The sequence below is a fragment of the Paroedura picta genome, chromosome 4, assembly GCF_049243985.1.
Source record: "Paroedura picta isolate Pp20150507F chromosome 4, Ppicta_v3.0, whole genome shotgun sequence".
Lineage (NCBI taxonomy): Eukaryota > Metazoa > Chordata > Lepidosauria > Squamata > Gekkonidae > Paroedura > Paroedura picta.
In genome coordinates this window covers 75188818-75213777 of record NC_135372.1, presented here as the reverse complement: position 1 = coordinate 75213777, position 24960 = coordinate 75188818, and the positions used below count along the sequence as shown (strand labels likewise).

The 24960-nt window shown below is 40.9% G+C and overlaps 2 protein-coding genes across 9 annotated transcripts in view; one reads left to right on the top strand and one right to left on the bottom strand.

The window, feature by feature from the left end:
- ALG6 (ALG6 alpha-1,3-glucosyltransferase) overlaps positions 1-20073 on the top strand; it is a 35821-nt gene extending 15748 nt beyond the window's left edge. For all 6 annotated transcript variants that reach the window (XM_077333486.1, XM_077333480.1, XM_077333484.1 and 3 more), the window contains 10 exons: positions 2975-3057; positions 4028-4092; positions 9853-10038; positions 10536-10671; positions 12354-12439; positions 12796-12880; positions 17666-17736; positions 18609-18677; positions 18804-19002; positions 19533-20073. In XM_077333486.1, coding sequence (XP_077189601.1) covers positions 2975-3057; positions 4028-4092; positions 9853-10038; positions 10536-10671; positions 12354-12439; positions 12796-12880; positions 17666-17736; positions 18609-18677; positions 18804-19002; positions 19533-19730 — 1178 coding nt within the window. In that variant the 3' untranslated portion in view covers positions 19731-20073. The remainder of the gene's footprint in view (positions 1-2974; positions 3058-4027; positions 4093-9852; positions 10039-10535; positions 10672-12353; positions 12440-12795; positions 12881-17665; positions 17737-18608; positions 18678-18803; positions 19003-19532) is intronic.
- Positions 1-24960, bottom strand: part of ITGB3BP (integrin subunit beta 3 binding protein) — a 107785-nt gene that overhangs the window by 27890 nt on the left and 54935 nt on the right. Inside the window, exon 8 of one of the 3 annotated variants that reach the window (XM_077333488.1) lies at positions 17699-18167. The exons of 1 other annotated variant lie outside the window; for it this stretch is intronic. In XM_077333488.1, the coding sequence (XP_077189603.1) occupies positions 18091-18167 (77 nt within the window). In that variant the 3' untranslated portion in view covers positions 17699-18090. Of the gene's footprint in view, positions 1-17698; positions 18168-24960 lie in introns of those variants that run through there. One more of the 3 variants, XM_077333494.1, reaches the window with a different exon arrangement.

Genomic DNA, 24960 nt, shown 5'->3' with positions numbered 1-24960 from the left:
GCAGGAGGGCGAGCAGGGACATTGGGGCTTACCCTCCAGCGGTGGTGCTGCCAAGCAAGGCTGGCCTTCCTTCCCCTGCTCTCCAGTGGGTGGGAGGCTGCGTTGGCAGTGGAGCGACCCAGCCAGGCCAGTGCAGACAACAGGGCCAGCCCTTCACTCCCTGACCCAGTTTACTGTGGGTATTTTGCCATAAAGTGTGGTGAGACTAGGTAGATTCATGGAGGAGAGGTCTGTTAGTGGCTACTATCCAAGGTGACTGAAGGAACTTCCATGTTCAGAGGCAGTAAACTGCTGAATACCAGTGACAGGAGGTGATGTCAGGAGAAGGCCTCTGCCTCTATGAATTGTTGTTGGATCTTCAGATGAACTGGTTGGATGATATAGGACAGGATGTGGAACTAGATGGACTACTAGTCTAATCCAGCAGGGCTCTTCTTAAATCTTAAATGTTTCAGCTAAGTCATGCTACAGATGTTTTCTGGGTGGGAAGGGTACATGGAGATAAGGGAGAAGGGGGCGACTACCAACTATTTCTTTGTATTATAATCTGGAGTGACCTCAGCCTTTGCAATTTTGTGTTGACAAAAGTGCTGTAATTACATAGTTAGCGGCAGAACTCAGAAGCTTTTGAGGGTCATACCTGGTCCGCATTTGGTTGGGGGACTACCAAGAAAGTCCAGGATTGCTGCTAAGAGGCAGGCAATGGCAAACCCCCTCTGAATGTCTCTTGCCTTTGGTTGCCCTGTCAGCTATAACTTGACAGCAACCCCCCCCCCCCCCCATCAAAAAAAGCAACAGGAGTAGAATGTTTGATTCGCACATGGAGGGATTCATGTTCAATTTTCAGTGTCTTGAGTTAAAGGATGTTCGGAAACTATCTCTGGAAAACAGCTTAGCTGGAGACATTGTACAACTGCTGTCAGTCAGAGAAGACAATACTGGGATAAATGGACTAATGGTCTAATATAGCTTTTTGAATTTTGAACTGACCAAATTCCTTCAGACGCTAAAAATGTCTCTGCAAATGTTTTGAAACTTAAAAGAAGCAATGCAAAAAAAAAAGCCTAATATTTGCTATTGATTGGATTTGGTGAAAATATTTTAAAGATTGTTTATTACCAACTTTAAATAAAGAACAAGTTACATGGAGGGCTTTTTCATATTTCGGTAATGAAGTCATCTTATTTTCAGAATCATTGGAATTACATAAATTGCATGGTTGCTACCTTTAAGTATTAGAAAGGTTGTCACGTAGAAGAAGGCAGGGAATGGTTCCTGTTGGCAGCAGAGGATAGGACCTGCACTAATGGGTTTAATCTACGTGTAGAACAGTACAAGCTAGATATTGGGAGGGGGGTGGAATTTCACAGAGTAGGTTCAGCAGTGGAATTGGCTGCCTAAGAAGGTGGTGATTTTTTAAACAGCAACTAGACAGATACTTCTCTAGGATGCTTTATGCTGATCCTGCAGTGAGCAAGGGGTTGGACTAGATGATCTACATGGCCACTTCCAACGTTATGATTCTAGTCTATGAATTTAAATGTTAATTAATATATATTTATTTGCAAAACCAAATAACTATAAGTACTGCACATCAGTAGTTATGTTGTTACTTTACCATCTTTTTTCAAAACTTTCCAGTGCTCCTATAAATAGCCATAGAGATTGGTGTTCATTTGCCTTTATGACTAAACCCAGTGGGGAAAAGACAGCAGTCATTTTCACAGGCGTATTAATTGACAATTTGTGGTGTGTAATGAAGAAAAACATGGACTGCAGTATCACTAAGTAACTTAACAGACAGCCTAAATACCTCATTATTTATTCGTTTATATTCAGTCTTTCTCTTCTTTACAGGATTGACTGGAGCCCTGTAAAAACTCCTTATGACACATCAGTGTCATCTTATTGTCAATTATCTTGGGCAGAATCAGACACTCCTCCACACCACCTCTTGTGTTGGCCACAAACCCTTCCATCTGGCCTCTAGTAATTGATTATATTTTAAAAATCACTAGAACCAAATTACCCTTGAAATGGTCTTTAATAATGTTCAGATCAACACGCTTGACAAACCATTGATGGTACAAACTAAGAAAATAAATGGGCATTCTTTTAACAATAGCCATTAAACTACTGCATCAGGGTTACAAAATTCAATACAAGTTAACTGTTGACCATTAGTTTTATACATTTTAGAAATCTCTCTTGGGCACATGCACAGAAAACAAATTTCGTCAAAGACATTGCAATATAAGAGTCTTAGTATTGGTCTTCCAGAATAAAACATATAGACAATATAAGTAAAGACAGTAGTTTTATGGCATCAACTCACAAAGCCAGTTGATTTGCAAACGAATATACTTAAACATACCTATATGACAGTGAATTTTTAAAACGAATTATTCATTATGTGATGTGATGTGATGTGATGTGAGGAGGTGCTCCCTTTTGTCTCTCCTGAATCTACTGCCTATCATTTTTACTGGATCACCTCAAGACCTATGAAAGGGCAAAATTCTTTCTATTCACTTCATATCATCATATCATGTATAATTTTATAAACTTCTAGACTAGACCTACTTCCATTTGGTCACCTGGCAACCCTAACAAGAAGTAGTAAGCAACTTGTAATGCCTGTATCCTTTTGCAGCAAAAGGATCTTGTCACCCCTAGAACAAAGTCTGTGTGCTGAAACAGTCCTGCTCTTTTGAGGGCATTTGCAGCCTAACATTTGTACCTGGGTTGAATAGTGTAGACTTAATGTCTGTGTAACTATGATGTTAATCCTAGCTGACTTTCATATTTTGTTTCAAAAAACTCTCCTGTGTTTTAAAAGCAAATGAAAAGTGAAAATGCCAAGAGTAATTGCAGGTCAGCAATCAGGGAACATGGAAGGAAAAAAAGCCATTCTGCCTGTAGATTGATAAATTATATTAGTGTGTTTCTTACACATAATTTTTGTGTCTTGCAGTTCTTGTTGCTGATATGCTAGTTTACATGCCTGCCGTAATCTTGTACTGTTGCCATTTAAGGGAAACCTCAACCAAGAAGAAGGTTGGCCTGACTTCTTTAAACATTTTGCTTTACGTATGAATATAATGTTTTGTTCAGAGGCCAGAGGCAGGAATGAAATTGGTTCATGTAATGGAATACGTTTTCTGGTAATATAAAATGGATATTAGTTCTTTTTAGCAGAAAAAACTGTCACAACATCAATTATTGGAATACCTTAAAAGAACAAAATCCACTGCCAGTTGAACCAATTTGTACATTGCCAAAAATGTGGGTTAGGAAAAAACCTTAATTGTAATTTCCAAACTGGCTCAACTTGAGATTTCTGCGCTTGATCCCATCTAAATCTGTACATGATGGGAAGCAACCCAAAATGTCCCCGAAATGTTGCCCTTAGAGGACAAGAAACCTCTAGGAACAATATGCAGGGAAATTGAATGGCTGCCATAGGTGGAAGGAATTATCCCCATCTTACCCATAGGGGCCTTTTAGATACAATCCAGTTATCTGCTTCCAGAGTCGCAACTGAAGCAGGTCAAGATCTCATTGTGCTGAAAGTAATTTCAAACAATCCTTTTTCTAAATATCTAAAATGATATCAGGACTGACTAATAGCCATGAAACTGGGCTGCAGTATAGAAGGAGAGGAAGTTAACTCCCTCACACAACATTTTTCAGTGGAAATAGCCTCTCTCTTATACTTGCTGCTTGCCCTTCAGGGGCCATCTTAGCAACAAGTTTCTCTAATACTGTAACCCTGATCAGGATTCAGGCACACTCTTCTCATGGCCAGGGAAATCTTGATCAGGAATCTTGCAGATCATGTTTATGTTGGTCCCTTGTTACTTTTATGAAATAGTAAAACAAAATGTTGTACGTTTGACATAGTCTTGCTTGTTTCTTTTTAGATGGCAGAAATGAAGCATATTGGCTGATACCTATGTTCTGTTTAGGTATAGATGATCTATTAAAAGATTAGGTAACTTTAAAAAAATGTCTTCTTATTTCACAGATTGCTACTGCTCTGTGCATATTGCTGTATCCAGGCCTCATTCTCATTGATTATGGACATTTTCAGTATCCTTTCATATTCTGTGGTGACAGAATACCTGAAAACTTAATATTATAACTCTACAATAATCTGTTGTTGTTGTTCTTATATTTAATTTATATGCAGCTGCTTCCACACCAGCTGACCCACAGCAGCTTACAACATATATAGAGAGAATAAAATCGGATACAAAGATTAAAAACTCCCACCCATTCTCCCCAACTACCCTCTTAGGCCAACCTTCACCAAGCTGGAAAAGGCTGTCATGTGTGTGTGCCTGGAAAGGTGTCATGCAGGTAGGGTGCCCAAAAGACACTGGAGGAGGGCCATATCTCCCAAGCCCTGGCCTCAACCAAACGCCTGGTGGAATAGCTCCATCTTGCAGGTCCTGTGGAATTGGAGAAGTTCCATCGGGGCCTTCAGTTCTTCCGGGAGCTCAGGGCCAGGCAAACCTCATGAGGGCCAGGAAAGGCAAGACTATGGGTTTTAAGATTGTTGATATGTCTCTAAACAGCTCTTCTGAGATTGCTTTCCTTGGAGCTCCAGTAACTGTAGACGTTATGGAGTAGAGACATATAATGTGATTTCAGGCACTATCGATATTATTATTATTATTATTATTATTATTATTATTATTATTATTATTATTATTATTAGATTTATTATTAGATTTATTCCCCACCACTCCCTGGCTCATGGCGAGTTACAGCATCCTATAAAATCCCCATTAAAACACCCATTAAAAATATAAAAACCCAACATGACGGGAAACCCACTCCCAACCCCCACTACTAGCGGGATAGAGAAGGAGGTCTAGTGATGTACTATAACCCGGGGGGGGGGGGGGGTTCGCCAGGAATATGCAGGATCAACTTTAAACAAAGTTAAGCACTTTGTAATCACATTGATTTCAACTGGAAAATTCAGCATGTGCTATCTTTATTGAAGCTGTCAAAGTTCCAAAGGCCCTGTAAAATGGTGTTCTTCCACCAGGTGTACAGTTGAGGCCAATACAATGCACATAACATTGAAATAGACCTCTCTTCCTCCTCCCTACCTTTCTCCATCACCACCATGGAAGTCTGGATATTCGTACTCAAAACTCAATCTTATAATTATGTTTACTAGGATAGTCACAGCATCTATAGTATAATTAGAAATTAGTTTTTATTTATTTATTGTTTTACTGTTTTAAACTATGTATGCATGGAATATTTTAACAGACAGTTCCTTACACTGCAGTTTAAACTACCACAGACCACATATTTATTAAGATCTTTATAACAAAAGTCACAAAAATGGAAGCCTGTATGCAAAGTCAGAATTAGATTAAAATCAACCAGATTTATACAGGTTTCCAGGAAGAAAAATAGAATTTTAATAGCTTATCCTGCATAGGATTTTAGATAGGGCAGAAAAATCCAGTAATCTCCAATTGAGTAGAGTTCAGGGAAAGCCCTAAAATGTATTTTGTATAATTAAAGTAGATAGAAGGTTTTTAAGCAGGTGGGCAATAGTTTTGTAGATTAATTAGATTTAGACTGGTTAGGTTATTTAAACTGATCCACAATGGAAATAACAGGAGGAATAAGAAAAAACTGGGTTAATTCCTGCAACAGAGAGGGATGAGGTGGGGGGGAACAGAAGAGGCTTGAAGAGTCTGGGGGTATGTCAGATATGGTGATGGGAGAAGAATTAATGAGAAAAGGGGTACATGTGTGTCCAGACAGTGGACAGACCTAAAATTTCTGGGCCTGTCCAAAATATAGACAGACTCACACCCTTTCTAACCTCCGCCCCATCCCAAGAAATGCAGGGGGTAAGGTCAAGGATTACAACCAGTCTCTGACATTGATGTTATGCAACGCCAGATCTATCAACAACAAGGCCTCAACCTTGCAAACATTTTGCAGGGCAAGAAGTGGATCTTGTGTGCATGACCGAGACATGGGTGAGGGAGGATGAGATAGTCACCCTGAAAGAACTTACCCCTCTAGGTTTCTCGGTCCTTCATCAGTCATGGATTTCAGGGCAGGAAGAGGGTGGCAGCTATCCTGGTAAAGGAGGCTGTCTTCTTCAGTGCACTCTCTGCCCCAGAGATCCCAGGAATTCTGTGTGTGGGCCTTGGACAGAACTTGGTCAAGAGTTTGGCCATCTGGCTGGTGTACTGCCCACTGAATGCACTGGCAGATGCCCTATCAGGCCTGCTAGAGGCAGCCACTGTGCAGGCACCACAGTACCCAAGAGTTATCATCTTGTGGGGGGACTTCAATGTCCACCTGGATAAGCCAGCCTCTGGACTGGGTTCAGACCTGCTAGCATCTATAACTACATTAGGGCTCTCGCAGTTTGTTGCCGATCTCACTTATCAAACAGGCCACACCCTGGATTTGATCTTTGGTACAGGGCCTGAAGGCCCAACTATAGATTTACCACCATTCCCCCAACAGGCAGTGTCTGCATTTATACCTGCCAGTCATGCGGGTATCCTAATGGATTCCAGAATTCCCTGTGCAATCCGAAACCTCCCACCAATTCATTAGATGAGATGGTCGAAGAGCGGAATAGATGTTGAATTGTCACCATCAATAAGATTGCACCCCGTATTCTCTTTGCTCCTGTCCTAGGCCAGCTCTTTGGTATACCGATGAACTATAAAAAAGGAAATGGGAGTTGAGACGGCTAGAACGAGTTTGGAGGAAAACTTGCAACAAGGCCTTGAGGCTTATGTAAGACTATGAGACGACAGTGAGAACAGCTAAGCAGAAGTTTTATGCTGATTCCATTGCATCTGCTAACTCTCGATCAGCTCAGTTTTATAGGGTAATTCAGTTCTTTACTGCCCTCCATGAAGGATGCCCGAATAATAGTTAATTTGAGATTAGCTGTAAGGTCTTTTGTGAGCCATTTTACAGGTAAAATCTTGACACTCCACCTCAAAATTCTCCCAACATTTAATACAGTAAAGGAGCTGGAGACCTCTTGGCCATCTTCAAAGGGGAGTTATGACAGGTTCAGATGCCTTGCATAGACTGAAGTTGATGAGTTGCTAGTATCAGTGAGACCCACCACCTGCCCATTAGACCCCTGCCTCTCGTGGCTCCTGAAAAAGGGCTGTGAGAAGGTTGGAGAACTGCTCCGGGAAACAATAAATTTGACCCTGTCTACAGCGAACTTTCCAGATGGTCTGAAAGAGGCAGTGGTTTATCCTCTATTAAAAAGGACATCCTTGGATCTGTGAAACCCAGTCAGCTATTGCCCTATGTCAAACCTTGTGTTCCTGGGGAAGGTGGTTTAGCAGGCAGTCATAGACCAACTGCTAGCATACTTGAATGAGGTATCAGGCCTGGAACCATTCCAATCTGGCTTCCGCCCCAGTCATGGAGATGGTACTGGTTGCCCTGCCAGATGATCTCTTGAGACAGCTGGACTGAGGCATGTCAGAGCCACTTGTAATGCTTGATCTCACAGCAGCGTTTTAGTTGGTATACCACGAGCTTCTTACTTGCCACCTTGTCGACATGGAGATATGGGGGACAGCCCTCCAGTGGCTGACTGCCTTTCACTGTGGTTGAGGGGAGAGGATTGCCATCGGGGAGAATCAGTAGCACTGCTCCTAACTCCAGTGTTGGGTTCCACAGGGTACAATAATCCCCTGACATTATTTAACATATTCATTCATTCATTCATTCATTCATTCATTCATTCATTCCAGAGCAGAACACACAGGTGGATTTTTTTTCTTTAGGAGGAAGGGAGCAGGGGCCCTTAGCTGTTGCTGGTCGCTCAGTCTCAACCAAATGCCAAGTGGAAGAGCTCTTTTTTGCAGGCCCTGCAGAACTCTTATCTCCATCAGGGCCCTGATCTCCTCCAGGAGCTCATTCCACCAGCTGCAGGTGGTGACCAGGACCGAGAAGGCTTTGGCCCTGGTTGAGGCTAGGCGGGCTTCTTTTGGGCCAGGGATCATTAGCCGGTTGGTGGTGGCAGAGTGTAAAGCTCTGTGAGGGACATAAGCAGGGAGGCCGTCCCTCAGATACACTGGGCCCTGACCGCTTATGGTCTTCAAGGTAATTGCCAGAACCTTTAGCCTGATCTGGAATTCAACTGGCAACTACTGTAGTTGGTAGAGAATGGGCCGAATGTGAGCTCTCCATGGTGTTGCTCTGAGAACCCTGGCCACTGCATTTTGGACCAGCTGTAGTTTCTAGATCAAGGCCAAGGGCAGGCCTGCGTAGAGTGAGTTTCAGTTGTCCAGTCTAGAGATGACTGTCACATGGATCACTGTGGCTAGGTGTTCTGGGGCCAGGTAACATGCTAGTAGTTTGGCTTGGCAAAAGTGTTAGAATGCCAGCTGCACTACCTTTGTGACCTGAGCTTCCATTGTGTGGGAAGCATCCAGGATCACACCCAGGTTCCTGGCAGAGTGATCCATTGAGAGCTTCACACTGTAGGCAGACACATTTCCTCACATAGGCACGTCCTACTCAGCCACAGGACCTCGTCTTTGAAGGATTGCACTTCAGACAACTCTGCTTGAGCCATCTCCTCATGTGTCCCCTCACCTGGCTTGGGTGTCACCAATTTGCTGATGACACCCAACATTTATCTCCTAATGGATGACTGGCTAGTTGCCCCTGCTGCTCCCTGGCAGAATGTTTGGACTGCAGTAGTGGGATGGATTAGAGCAAGCTGCCTGAAGCTGAACCCTTCAAACACGGAGGTCCTAGGACTGGGTAGGAAAGGGTGTGCTTACCCAGATTGGATGGAGTGCAATTATCAACTGTGCAGACAGCCAGAAACATAGGCATAATTTTTGATACCTCCCTATGTATGCAAATGTTAGAGTAGCGAAACTGGCATTTTTTCATCTTCGCCTAGCTAAAGTACTAGCTAAACTACTTCCTGACCCCAGAACACCTAGCTACAGTGATCCACGCGACAATCATCTCCAAACTTGATTACTGTAACTCGCTCTATGTGGGTCTTCCCTTGTCCCTGCTCCACAAATTAAAACTGGTCCAGATTGTGGCTGCGTGGGTCTTCACTATGGAGGGCCCATATACACCTGGTTCTTTGACAGCTGCACTGGCTTCCAGTTGAATTCTGGATCCGTTTCAAGGTTCAGATTTTAACCTTTAAGGCTGCATACTGGGCCTTGCATAGTCTGCCTATCTGTATACATCCCTTAGAGAGCTCTATGATCAGTAAATGCCCACCATCTGGCAATCCTTGGCCCCAAAGAAATCTGCCTGGCCTCCTGCTTGGTGTAATGAGCTCCTGGGAGAGATCAGGGCCCTGTTGGAACTCTCAGAGCTCTTCCGCCAAGCCTGTGGTTAAGACCATCTGCAAAACTCAGAACATCTACTCAGGCCTCCCTCTACCCCCTCCCACTCTCCCCTCATCTCCCGCCCCCTTGCCCCACAGGGCCATTGTCTTCAGACAGTAATTAGTAGAATTTTAATCATTGTTTTTAATGTTTAATCTGTATTGATTGCTGCAAGGATGTATATTTGTGAGTGCCCCAAGGTGACCACTCATGAGGGCACAGTATAAAAATCTCAAAATAAAAAAATAAATATGTTGTCAGCCGCCCCAAGAGAGGGGAAGCCTACAAATCCAATAAATTAATATAATAATAAATCATTGGACATCAGTGTTTTTGCTGAATCATAAGAACAGTTTATGGCATAGAAAATCCTTATTTGTGGCAAGCATGAGATTATCTTGATAAACTATCTCCTTGATCACTTGGTTATTAACAGATTTGTCCTTAACATGAAAATCATATATAATTCTGTGAGCCTTGGCTTTGCTTTGTGGGGAGTGCTTTGCTTGTCCTGTGATTTGGATCTTTTTGGTTCAGTAGCATTTTGTTTAGCTATAAATTATAAACAAATGGAGCTCTATCATTCTTTGCCCTTCTTCTGCTATCTTCTGGGAAAGTGTTTCAAGAAGGGCCTGATGGGAAAGGGGTGAGTATCCAGAAAATGGAATGCACTTAGGCAGCCTTGCCTTGGGAATTTGTGCATGTCATTCATTTCTCGATTAAGCTTTTGGAGAAGAGATTCATGTCATTATAATTCTTCACTCCCCCTTCCCCCAGTAGAACATGTTTCTCCTAAGTCATTAAATAACATACTAAATAGTTTTAAGAGTGTCCGTAGTGTATCAAAATACACACAACTATCTTTTCTCTTCAACACCTGTCATTAGTTAAGCACAGGTCACAAATGGACACCCAGATTTAGAAGATAAAAAGTTTAGTGTGTCTTTTGACATTTAACAGTTTTCTTATCCCTGATCTTAACTGCTGGTAGATCTCTCACTTTTGGTTATTTATTGCATGTTCATTCACATGGTGTTAAGTCAGCCTCCAAGTCTGAAAATGTGCAAACATTATTATTAGTTCCTTTCATATGACCTTTCATTTTCTTCTTCAGGCTTGGATTTTTATTTTCATATATTACAGGTTACTGCTGTTAATGAAACTGGGTTCTGTCGTACTTGTTTCTTTTGCTCTCTGCTGGCTTCCGTTTTGTACAGAAGTGGAGCAAATCTTACAAATACTTAGAAGACTCTTTCCAGTTGATCGAGGTTTGTTTGAGGTATGCCTCTTTTTTACCCCCTCCCTGTCCAAGCTTCTTGTAAATGTTTTATATTTTTAGCTCCCTTGAGAAACCTTCAGTTTGACCCTTAGGGATTTCATGTGGAAGATATACCAGAGGGCTAGTAATATGATCTGCCTTCTCCGGCTGTCATTTCTTGCCAGTTATTTAATCCAGTATTTAACCCCTAGCTCAGCTGGTATCTTTTGGGATATTATATGAGTAGACAGCATTTATCCCATCGTCAGATCTATAGCTCAGACATTCATTTTTCCATTCAAATAGATTCCATAGTAATTAAGAGTGCCCTTGCACTATTATTTTATCTAATATCTTTAAAAAATGCATTAAATTCATTCTGGGTTTTCTTGTTTACTATTCCAAAAGAGTCTTTGGATTGATACTACAGTGCTGCATTCTTCAAAAGACACTAAAAGCTGTGATTTGATATAAGTTAAAATGTGTCAGCTTACTTTGATGAAGTGAAGCTCAGAGGTGCTGAGAATAATATAGAGTGGTTTGATTTACAAACATGGCTGGTCTGAACTAGAGATTAATAGTGATTGGTAGCAGACTGAGTTTTGAAAGTCCTGATATCCACAGTAGTTGTGCTGGCGTGGCGAAAGAAAACATTAGGATCTTCTTCACTTCTGTGTGTAAAAGGTAAATTTATAGAAATTCATAAGCCAGAGTCATTTGGTGTGTGTGTCAGTCATTTGGTGTGTTTATTTTATACATTGCTAGATTTTACTGATGAAGGAAGACCTTTAAAAAAATAATAAAGAAGCTTCATTCGATTTATCCAGGATATCCCAAGAATTTGGGTCTAAAGTTAGCTGAAATATTTTCGGAGCTGACCAAGGGAGTGACTGATTTAGATATTAATCTGGATAAACTGAGAAACTGTCTATGTAAGCAATGCACAGTAAGTTTATACTGGGGTGCCTGTGACAGGGTCTTTGAATTGGTTCCCATTTACAGAGATGCCTCCAAGTGCTGATAGTTGTAAAACCTTGCTGGCTATTAAGCAGGCATCTTATGTGTTTGTGGGTGCTGCCAAGCACTTGTCACCTTCAGCAGATTTGCAATGTGCGTTCTGCACACTTGCAAGTGAATAAGGAGGGACAGCTCAGTTGTTGGTAGTGGCGTTTTTGCTGTTATGTCTACACAGCTGTGATTCAAGCAGCTGTTTAGGGATGAGTTTCATGAGCATGCTAGCTGTGTGGTTACAAATTTAATTTGGAAAGTGATCCTAGCACAACTGCTAATGTCTTTAGACTTCTTGATTTATTAGGGGTTAACTCTGTCATTGCTAGCAACTACCAAGCAGAGCTAAATATGTTCTAGTAATAGAATGTGGCAAAATATAGCATGGCTTCACATTTGGGGGGGAAAAGGTTTTTGTTTCTCATTTTTTAAACTGAAAACTTCTGGGTGTGGATGATTTTGAATTTGAATATTTACAGTTAGTGTGAGGAAATCTGCCTTTTTAGCTAAGAAATGTGGTTTTGTTAATTGGACACTTGTTTTTTGATCAGTGTGCACAGTTTTGAGTAACAGTAACAAAAGTGCAAGTATTACATTTAATCTTGGCATTAGATGTTTATCTGAACGGTCTTTGTCATCCGTCATGTAAATAATGCCCATCAGAAAATAATGCAGCATTTAATATATCTTTTCAGGATAAGGTAGCCAATATTTGGTGTACCTTAAGTGTCCTTATCAAAATTAAGACTGTTCTGTCATCCCAAACACAGCTTATACTGAGGTAAGTGAGAGTAGAAGTCCTGACTTGCTTTCATTTTGTTTGTATTACATTTTAGAATGATTTCATAAAGATTTGGAATGCTTTCAAAAGTGTATTTTAGCACATTGTAATAAAGTACCCATCTCTGAAACTGGTTTAAATAGTTACTGCTTTTTCCTTGTGTTTTAATTAGGACTTGTGTTTTAACTATGAAGACAACAAATTTGATAATCTGTTGAAATAACTATTCACATTTTACTTTTCATATTCAGTAAATATAAACACTAATAACACAAAATTATATTAATAGGTGAATTTAAGTGTAAATAAATGTGTGTGTTTTAATATGTTAACATTATTGTTTTGTTGCCTTATAGCTTTGCTTTAACATTTCTGAGCCTACTTCCCTGTTGCATTAAACTAACCCTGCAGCCTTCTCTAAAAGGATTTAAATATGCTTTGGTAAGTGTACAGTAAATTTTTTTATTTAAGGTATACACTTTACAGTAAGTACAAATCTTGCCAATGGATGACCTCTCCTGCCCCTCACCCCCCATCAATCCTACCATGCCTGTTTAGAGAGAAATGCATGGGGAGGTCAGAGCAGAGAAAATGAAACAAGGAAACACATGAAAAAGGGAAGGGCACCATCATGGATTCAGCCAGAAGTACATGAAGTACTTCTCATACTCTTGTATGCTAATACCATCTTGCCCTTTGCAGTGAAGTATAGGAGGTCCTCTGACTGGTTTTCAAGTGACTAAAGATCAGATTTCCAGTTTGATAGGGCAATCTATCTGACCGATAGAGATGCCCTTGAGAACCACAAATAGTCATTTTTAGGGGTCTTCTAGGTCAGAATATATTATCTGGCGTGAACATGTTGATAGTAAATGTCCCATACTCATAGTAACACTGCCGCCCCTTTGCAAAATGGAATTATTGGAAAGAATGAAAGAAGGTTTCCTATAGCTGATTGTATCTCTAAGGAATGACAAAATCAATCACAGTGAACCTCTGAATATTGAATGAGCCACAGCCTGCATTCTGTGTGATTATGTTGCACTGATGCACGAAGCATCCTGTGACTACAGTTTTTGGCAGTTGCTCACTCTCCTTGTTCTGTGCCTGCATAAGGAGTCCAGCTGGGATTTAAAGACTTCTGTTATATGGGAGCAGAATGCCACACCTAGATGTAACAGAGAGCCTTTAATAGCAAGATTGCACCTGAAAAATCCATAGTTGCACATGCTGTTGACCTGAGCTGGAATAAGAATTGCAAGGATTGCCTGCTGGGTAGAAGGTAGGACAGGCAATTTTCTCTGCTTAGATATTTGGTAATATCACCATACTTTTTCACATTACTAGTTACTGCACATCTCTGACTGAAGTGGTCAGACTATAGGCTCAGTCCTGTCTAGAAGCCCTGGTAGAAGGGAAATAGACCATGTGATCTCTTAGGGGAGAGGTAGGCAACCTCTGGCACACGTGCTGACAGAGGCATTCCATATGATTTTATTTGGTGCTTGGTGCTTGATCTCTGCCCAAACAATCAAGATATTGCTAGCACTGTTGGGCCAGTAGTGTGGGAGAAGGGAACAGGCATGGCTTATGCCCATCACTTCCAGATCTGCACAGCTACTAGCCAAGTCCAAGATGTTCACTGTTCCTCTGAGGCTTGGCTGGCTCATGTACACTTATCATCTCCCTGCCCCACTTGATTTGTTGGCACTCCACAAGCAGGCACTACAGTTTTTATGGCACTGGGACCCAAAAGAGTTGCTTATCCTTTTGTTAAAGTATCTCATTCTTTAAGGTGCTTCTTCTTACAATTGACCAAATCTTGCTGCTCTATTGTCTGCATATTTGGAGATTAGAAACAAGTAGTGTAGTATTTGTCAAAGAATAGGAATCATTCTTCAATCAGCTGCAACTGAAATTTCCTTACTACATTTCACCCACAAACAGTAATTTTTCGTTTGTTTGAAAGTTGATGTGTGTGGTAAAAACCAAGTCACATTTTGTTTACTAAACATATGCTTGTTTGTTCATGGGGTGTGATATTTGTTTATTTTCACAAAGTTTACTCTCCTCTGTAAATGAATTGTCACTGCAGTCCACCTAGCCATGTTGTTAGAGTCACAAATCAATAACTCATATTAAGGAAAATGGCCCTGCAATTGTCCCTGGGAATGAAAAGCACTGTTAGAGTTTATGCTACCATGATCCAGTTAGCAGCCCCATCAGAGCAGCCCCATTGGAGAAAGTATAAACACCCCCCTCCACCCCCAAATTGGATAACAACCTATTTCAGACCTGTGTAGAGGGAAATGGGAGCATTGCCAGAGGTATGTGTTAAATATCTATCAGCCCAGTAGATACAGAGAAATCAGAATTGTTTAGTGTGAACAAAAATGCTAAAAACATAAGCAAACTATCCCATTTTTAAGTAGTCTACGACCTGGAAGTACAATAGCAATTTAATTACTGAAAATTATTGGGACAATTAAAGCCACTATGTAGTTTGAAAATAGCATCAAAATTTAGAGTGGATGAGAGTTCCTTTCACTTTTGTTCTATGCTTATCAAATTGTTATATGGAAAAATAATGTTATATGGATAACATTATTTCTGCAGATCAGACAACTCTCTACATGATCCAGAATAGGAATGGGCATGAACTGGTTCACAAGCCAAAATTTGGCACAAACTTGGGCCAGTTCGGAGCTTGGGAAAACAAAGTTCAGGGAAAGTGTGTTCTCCAAATATGTATTAGACTTTTGATCAGTTTGGCTGTTTGGGGCCAGCCATTTAAGTCTAGTAGGTCAATGGGTCCATCCCTAAGGTGATAGGTTTAAATGGATGTTAGCCATTTAACCCTTTGGTTTTGTTGCCTTCCATCAAAACAGAGGGAAGTAAAACTGAAGGGTTATTTATTTATTTAATTGAAATGTCTATACCACCCTTAGCAAGGGCTCAGGGCAGTTTACATCAAGGCTGGCAGCTGTTCCTGTCTGAGTGGCACAAGATCTGCTGTTCAGCTGTAAAGTTTACATGGCTGGTAGCCATTTACTCCTTCCTGAGTGATCCCCATCCCCTTTCTCCCGGCCACAGCAAGCTGCAGCCAGGAGGGGAAATGAAGTCGTTTCCCAGGCAAGCTCCCCTTCTGGCTGCAGCTGGGAGAAAAGTGAAAGGGAAGACTCTCCCAAGGTGATCCCCGCCCCCTTTCTCCTGGCCATGGGGAACTGATCTTGCTAGACTGGTTCAGGCAGGGCTCCTTTGGGTTAGTTTGGTGTTCGGTTTGTGGGTTGCCCTGAACCTTGAACTGGCCTTTTTAGATTTACGCCTAAACATAATCCAAAAGATCTCTTTATTATTCATTTATACATCACTTTGCTCTGCAGTAGGAACCTATAGAGACATGTCATTGACCTCTCTTCCATTTCAGCCTCACAAAAACAACCATATGAGTTGGTTTGGGGAAAGTTTCATGACCATGGTCATCCTGTATGCTTCCATGTCCGAGTGGGGATTTGCACTTGAGTCCCCAAATCCTGTTCTGACACTCCAACCATATACCATGTTGGCTGCATGTGTTCATTATACACTATATTCATGAAAATTATTGACATTTTTTGCAATGTTTTGTAAAAAGATGTTGATACCTTGAAGGCATATTATCTGATGTATGCAAACAAGCTCTACATGATACATATTTTAAAGTTTATTATTACATGGTGCAGCTTGTCACAAAAGTTACCAGTATTTATAAAAGTATACATCATGTTATTGGTTTTTTTAGAAACTGCTTAAAACAAATGGAGAATCCTAGTCTAGGGGTGTATAAGAATTTTTCAGATTTAAGAACAATATTTTTAAGCAGTCCCATTCAAAAATATTTATTAGACAGTGGATGAGAGTTCCTTTCACTTTTGTTATATGCCCTATCTGTGTTTTTAAAACTTCTAGATTGAACGAGTGTTGATGAGAGGCTCATTAGTAATGCCCTGGTGAATGACCGGTGCCAGGAAATATACAGAGGGAGAGCAATCCTATTATTTCTCCTGGACCTCTCAGAGACTTTTGATACCATTGATCATGGCATGCTTCTGGGTTGTGTGGAAGGCAGCATTCTGTGTAGTAGTTAGGAGTGTCCATCTGGCAAATTGGATTTGATTCCCCATTCCTTCTCCACATGCAGCCAGCTGGGTGACCTTGGACTCACCACAACACTGATAAAGCTGTTCTGACCAAGCAGTAATATCAGGGCTCTCTCAGCCTCACCCACCTCACAGGGTGTCTGTTGTGGGGAGAGGAAAGGGAAGGTGATTGTAAGGCGCTTTGGGACCCTTCTGGTAGAGAAAAAGCAGCATACAAGAACCAGCTCTTCTACCTTGAATGTAGGTTTCAGAGTACGATGGCTTGGCTCACACCTTGTCCTTGGGCATTTTGGGTCCTTCGAGGTTCTGTTTTGTCCCCCATGCTTTTTAACCTTGACTTGAAGCTGCTGGGCCTACTAATATACACATGACTCAACTCTATCTCGTGCTTCTAGCAGATCCCAGGCAACTTTGTGATGGAGAAGATTAACAAGCTGAAATGCAGCAGACTGTTCTGGAGTGGGTCATATCAGCCACAATACTTTATTCTTGTTCCATCTATACTGGCTTCCAATTTGTTTGCAGGCTCAGTGCAAAGAACTGGTATTGACAGCTTGGTGCAATGGTTACAAGGGGTGGCCTCTAATCTGGAGAACTGGGTTGGATTCCTGATTTCTCTACATGCAGTCAGCTGGGTAAACATGGGCCAGTCACAGTTCTCTCAGAGCTCCTTCAGCCTCACCTACCTCACAGGGTGTCTGTTGTGGAGAGAGAAGGGGAAAGACACCTGTATGCCTTTTTGCAATTCCTTTGAGTATTAAAAAGTAAAGTACAAAAAAAAACTTCTTAAAGATGGCTTGGGGCTAGCATACATTAAGGACCACTTTTTCCCATATGAACCCACTAATCCACTCAGGCGTTTTGGGTGCCCCTGCCACCAGGGCCCAAATTCACCTAGGCTACACTCACACATATATGAATTTTTCAGATGGTGGGCCTAATGTCCTCGTTTATAAGACATATACACATGCACTTCTGTATTTCAGTGTGTTGCTGTTATTTAACAAATATTTTAAATACTGACATGGTTGTGAAAATGAAAATACCTTTGATGCACCCTAATTAACACTTGTTTTCTTTTTAAAAGGCTACCTGTGCACTGTCATTCTTTCTCTTCTCATTCCAAGTGCATGAAAAATCTATTCTTCTAGTGGCAATGTAAGTAGCATTTTAGACACAGAAAATATTTTGCTCCTTACCTGCTGGCATATGGAATATCTGTGTGTGTTATCGGCCAACTTTAAAACAGCTGTGCTGATTCAGTGGTCATAAGGCTTGAGCCCTCGAAGCAAGGGAACAACTAGCACTGTCCTTTAGGAGGGATTAGCACATCCTTGTAATTCCAGGGTCTTTTTTTTTAATCCAAAAATTGAGTATAAAATATTTAGAAGGTTGGAATAACTAGACATCTTTATAGCACTTCCTCAGAGAGTGTGTGTGAAAGAGCAGCTGGTGTATGCCGCCCAAGGTGGTGACCTTTATGTCCTTGCCTTGTAAAACCAAATCCTGCTTTCAAAAGGGTGATGTTACATAGTCCCCCTCAGGCGATGGAGGTCTTGCTTTCCTTTCACCAGCGTGGGAAAGTAGATCTGGAAGTAGAAAGGTTATTGAGAGGTGGGAGAAGAAACAACTAAATTAAGTAGTTTTGTGATTTTTGCCAGTTCATGGAATATTGACTATGCACTGAAGTTGTACGCTGTAGAAACCACAAAGCCTGGTGCCTGCATGACAGTTCTGTCAAGTCAAATGTCAGGGGATTTGGCTCCAAAATTGAACTTTCCGATAACCCTCCTTGATATAAATTCCGTTTCAAGATTGCTGTTTCATGTGATAAATAGTGTGGCCACTGGCAGCAGTTATATGAATAGAAAGCTTTTTCACTAACCCTAATTGGAAGATGCCCAAGTGTTCTCCTGTGGAGGCATATCCACAGTAAGACTGCCTATAAGAGGCACTGAGGCACAGTGACAGCCACCCTGGTACTCACTAGCTAAAACGTTACTTTGTTTATGTGCTTGTTTCCCCCTTAGACCAGTCTGCTTAGTCATAAATGAAATTCCTTTTATGTCTGCATGGTTCCTGCTTGTTTCAACATTCAGGTGAGTCTTGATGTTAATATCTCCAAAGAATTATTTCCAACTTGACTTTACTGAAGACTTTAAAAGGACATGTGCCCCTTCATAAGTTGTTGGAAATGTAGTCTTCATTTCTGTGTTTCTCAACAGTATGCTCCCTCTGCTCCTGAAGGACGGCCTATTGCTTCCTTACATTGTGACAACAATGGCTTTTCTTACCGCATGTGCCACTTCTTTTTCAATATTTGAAAAAACTTCTGAAGATGATCTGCAGCTGAAAACATTTTCTACTTCTGTCAGGAAATACATTCCTTGGTTTAGGACAGTTCCAAATGTTATGAAGAGTTCAGTAAGTAACTTACACAGAATTTTGTCCCATCTTCTGTGCATTAGTTTCCATGGAGATACATGCTTTAATTCCATTTCTATATTTGAATGCAGCACAGGCCATCATAACAGAGTTGCCAAGTATCCCTCCCCTCTGGTTCAACTATTGCCATAAAGCCCATTCTTTGTAAAATCTGCTGCTTAAATATTTAGGCTGAAAGAAGCACTTCATAATTATTACCATTTTTAAAAAGTGATAAAATCGAATCTAACATCATGCATTAGCATCCTTCCCCCTTACTGAAAAGGACAACTTTTGTGCACCACAGACATTAGAAATCATTTGCTGTCAAGGGTTCTAATGTTACTTAATGTTATTGTTCACATCAACCCTGGCAACTAGAACATAAGATGTCATGTTAGAGACACGTTGTATTTACTGAAATATCCTCCATAAGGATGATGAAAACAGAGCACCTAAGCAATGAAACTACTTATTGGACATTGTAAATCAGTGGTAACTAGTCTGCCTTTTTTCTCCTCTCCTTTCAGTTCCTTGTCTCAATAACTCTGATGGGCATCCTGACTTTAATGAGCGCTATACTGGATCCTCCACAAAGACTCCCAGATTTATTTCCAGTAGCTGTCTCAGCTATATCCTGCTTGCACTTTCTGTTCTTCTTGCTGTATTTTAATGTCATTGCAATATGGGAATTGAGAGATAGCCAAAACCAGAAAAAATTCAATTAGTTCCAATGCCAACCCACAAACATTAAAATTGTCCAGAAACACACACCCTCTTTATTTTTGTATTGATATAAATTGTATATCATTTGAGGCATTTCATATGTTTCACATACTTTCTGGAGATGACCGGGCAAATGTTTACGTGTCGATTTGTCCTGTTTCTGAACTGTCAGTAAATGTTACTGAGGTGTGTTTGAAATTGACTCCCTCCCCCCGGTGTTTCCAGTAAAAGATACATAATTTTAGATGCCTTGTGCAAAATGAAAAGGATACTTCTACCCTGAAAATTATTAAGGATGACTCAGCAATTTGTACCAGTTTGTTTAAATAAAATCTCCGAAATTAATTTAATAGTATCAGTGTATCAATTTAATGTACTTGCAAAAATGAAATGTGTCATAGATACAGAACTACATGTTACAGCAGTAACTCATGTCTGTTGCTACTAAGTGCTGCCTCTTATAGCCTATTTGATTACATACATTAAACTGCCTTGTACAATATTTCACTAAACTCCATATGATATGCTTAAAATCATCAAGGCCACTGCACTAATATTCATGACTTGATGTCATGGTTCATGCTTACATGACATTCTTATTTCAGCATTAACCTCTATACTAGCTGAAGTCCATAACAAGAGTTCCAAGGTGCAGTGATGGCTAACGTTATTTTTCATATATATATCCTCATGTAAACTTGACAGTGATGGAGATCTGCAAATTTTATAGCCAAAATAAAATGATCAGTCTTTGTATATATTTTGTTCTAATTCAGCACTTCAGTGGGAATGTATAAGCTGCAAATCACCAAGAGATGTTCAAATCCTGATGTAGAATCCATCTTTTTGTAACACCCGCTTGCAATGGCCTTGAAGTTCCATAGTGCCTCCAATTCAAATGGTGCATTTTACAAATGAACTTGGTACAAAATGTTCAATCTAATTTTGGAATACATTGGTGTTTTATGGTTATTTCCATGCTTCTATGCCTGTGTGTGTGTGTGTGTGTATGCACTGAAAAAACATACATGACATGAAAAATTAGGCAAAGTTCTGATAGCTACTTATATAAGAAAACTGGTTAGTCTTCAAGCAAAGGTTGGATACACACTTTTCTTGGATGCTTTAGGATGCTTGGGGCTGATCCTGCATTGAGCAGGGGGTTGGACTAGATGGCCTGTATGGCCCCTTCCATGATTCTATAAGAACTAGGGGCAAAGCCCGTTGTATCCAGGAATACAATGGGCGCTAGAGTTTGGCGATGGGAAGAGGAAGGGGAGGAGTTGTCCAGTCTGTAAGGGCATGGGATTGAATTAGTGTGTTGTGTGGGAGGTTGTGGTGGCATGGTGACAAATGAGGGCATGGGTGTGGAGATATGGGTGTCAAGAACCCGTGGTTAGGAATGTTTGTTGAGTATGGGAGAGAACTGACCTTTAGGAATTGTGGCATAGTGGTTACAGATGAGCTTTCCATAGCCATGTCTTCAGATATGTGAAGAGAAAATCAGACTGGAGAGTTTACATGGCAACCAGTTCCTCCCAGTTCTGCATCATTTGCCTTCTTGTGTGAATAAGGCCACAGACACCAAAATGTCCCCCTGTCCTAATACACATGGGGTAGTCACAGTACACAGATGTCCACCCTCTTCCTTCTGTCTCCATTTTTCACTGTTAATAAATGTTATGTGCTCACATGCTTCTTTCATGGTTGCTCCTTAGAAGAACTGGATTTTTGTATCCTGTTTACTACCCAAAGGAATCTCAAAGTGGTGTCCCCACAATAGACAAACCTGTAAGGGATGTGGGGCTGTGAAGGGTCTGAGAGAACTGGGAATGGGCTGCAGTGACTCAGCAGGCCTCAGGTGTCTCAAAGCAGTTTCCAATTGTCTTCCCTTCCTCTCCCCATAGCAGACTCCCTGTAAGGGAGGTGAGGGAAAGAGCCTCACATGGAAGATGGCAACCCTAAGAAGAGTGAGGGCCCAATCGGAAGGCGCATCCGGACAGGACCCACCCACTCTCCGCCCACTTAGCCCTTCGCCAAATATTTATACTGCTCCCTGAGCGGTTTAAAGATGAAAGCAGTTTGACATTTCTACTTCATATATGCACCCTCATCAGGCACAGGAATAAGTGACTTCTTGTTCCTAGTCCCAGCTATCCATGTTCAATATATCTTGAGTAATTTTACATATAAAATTGAGCTAGCTTTTAGGACTGGTCATGATTGATTAGTTGAACCATTTTAGCACCCTGTCAAGAATGCAAAAGTGTCCAACACTTCATTATCAATAGAGACTTTCCCCTGCATGGCAATGTACAACCGTACATACCTTTATAGCCATAATAAATGAAGAATAAAGTTTGTCGCCATACAAAGTATCATTCCATTTGAATGAGGTTTTGTGCAAAATGCAAGCTTGGCACTATCAAGAAAACCCAATTATTATATCCATGCTGTTATAAGCTGTTGTGCTGCTATAGCTGACTTGTGTTCTTTCCAGTTTTCCCAAGCATGCCTGTATAAGAACAGCCATAGTTCAGAACTCTGCTGTATCATGAGCATTTGGCCTTGAAGCATTCTCTAGGATATGAAAACTACTAAAAGTAAAAATGCCACAAATCAGGCCTATTTTCTCACATCAAAGTGGAAGAAATCCTGTGCCAAGGAAACTATTATTTTATGTTGGAATCCACCACTTCTGTTCCTACAAGTATAGACCTCTGTACTATCATGAAATATTCACCAAAGGTGCCTGAGGTATCTGACAGGTAATAGAAAGGCAATAGAAACATTCACACATGACATTTTCAAAATGCACATTAATTGGGGGAGGTAACATTCTTCAGAGATCCTTAGACTTCTATCATAAGAAAAGTCTATTCTTTAAATGTTCCTTAGTAGCAACAACTTTGCTTTCCCTCCTTTATGGTGGGCTGCACTGAGGTCTATTATGCACGGCCGCTGAAACAGCAGCATGGAGAACGCAGAGGAGGAAGAAGGGAAGCAAACCGCTTACGCATGGGATGGAACACAAAACCCAGAGTATCCTATTATGCATGCAGCTACTGCGGAGCCACTTCTGGTTGTGCCCTGGTCCCGGGAAGCTCCACTTTCTTCCGCATCTCGCTAACGAGGCTTTTTCGGCGGCATACGTTAACTCTGCGCCCGGTTGCCATCTGCAGCGTACAAAATTGGTGATTTTAGCTGCCGCCATTCCACCCCGAATGCGGACCATCCACTCCGTGCATAATGGGCCTGAGAGGCACAAATGCCACAACCATAGCTCATTCTGCATGCATTGAATCAGATTTGGAAGGGACCTCCAGGGTCGTTTGTCCAACTCTCTGCACAATGCAGGAACTCACAACTATTGCAGGAACTCAACTACAACTCACAACTGCATTGGATAATGAACTTTCAATGTGTTTTTGGATTTTTCTGTGTGAAACAGGAAAATCTACTTCTAAAGTGCAATGGAAGTGCATTATCCAGAATGTGCAAAATGAGCCAGGAGTAATTCTGATTCAGTGCAGGGCACAGCTCATCATTACAATTGGTATCTTAAGCCTCAACTCCTCTTTATCCACTTAATTTACAGCATGCTTATGTTGTTGAGACATAAGGCAAATATCAAAATATTTTTTAAAACCCAATGCAATCAGCATGAGACATCTAGTAAATAAAGAGATAAGGATTACAAAATTATAAATCAGTAAAACAAGCAAACGTAGGCACAATATGAAATGCAGAAAGTGGATTACAAATAGCATAGTATTTGAACTCTGGTTTTTAAAAAGTGAGAGTGAGCCTTTACTGGTATCAAGCCATACACAATATAGTATCCATGACATCTTGGGAAAGATAATCTGCTCAAATTCAGATTGGTAAAATACTTCTAAGAAGCTACAGCACTGAAAGTATGTTTTGGAGGAGGAGTGTGAAACAGCCACCCTTGATGACAGGACAAGTGTCTCAAATTTCCATTACCCCTTTCCCTCTTGTAGCCATTAGAAAACCAGAGCAAGTGTTCCTCAGCATATAAAAACATTAGTTTTATGTGTATCTTTTTTCTTTGTCCTTCAGATGGCCTTCAGGGGTGATAAACTGAGAGTTACATGATCTACTGTATACAGAACTAGGAAATGGTTCTTAATAGACCCAGCTGTTTTTGAAAAGGGGAAAAGCTTAGTATAAGAGGTCAAGAAACAGTAGCTGCTTCAATAGGCTTAGGTTGCAGCCTTATGGTCACCTACTAGGGAATAAGTTCCATTTAAATTAATTGAATCTTCTTGTAAAGAAATGAGGTTAGGATTGCACTGTTACCCAAATTAGATTGCCTTGGGGAATTAAGCTTGCGAGTTGGGGTAAGAAAAGCATTCTCCACTTGTGTAAACTTTTAGAAACTTGCACAGATGCCAGTATAAAATAAAATTCTTGGGGGAAAAAAAAAGCTAGCACACTTGCACCATTTAAACTAAGCATACACACAAGAGAAAACCATGAGATTGTGGGATAGAGAAGTCTAAAATTAAACAGTGAAAGCAACCAGCACTTCAGATGTACGTGGGATATCCAGAGGACACACCATACAGGAATGCCTTAACTAGATTTGTTTCTGGAGGATAAAGTTGGGTTCTGCAGCCCCTAAAACAACGAGATTGCCAGTGTAACAAAGAAATTTGGGCAGCAAGTGATATTTTTTCATGGAATGGACAAAACAGGGTAAGGTCCTGGAAGTAGACAGTGCTTGCAATTGCTCTGAGTGGACTACTGATGAGTTTCCCAGGCGAAAGGACAAAGGCTTAGTTAAACTGACAGAATTAGGCAAAAATGCAAATAATGTCTTGATGACCCTGGAATGAGAGGGCAGGATATGAATGCATGTGGTAGGTATGTTAATCATGAGTTCTATAGATAAGGCAGGAAGGCACTTAAGGGATGACAAGTTTAGGACATTTCTATATGTACCGTTGACTAGCAAATAGCCAATGTCCCTATGGAGGGGAAAGGAAAGCTAATGGCTGAGTATTCCAGCAGGCTGAAAATGATGTTACCTGAGGAATCTAGGCCCCTCCTGGAAAGTATCTGGATGAAGAGTACTTTCCTGCTTTCTGAGTGGGTGCTGATATTGCTGCTCAGCCTATGGCAAAACTGACACTTTTTTATATCTCTAGTACTGCAATTGCAGGGCAATATAATAGCAGGATTTAGGCAACCTTGACAAAGGGTGCT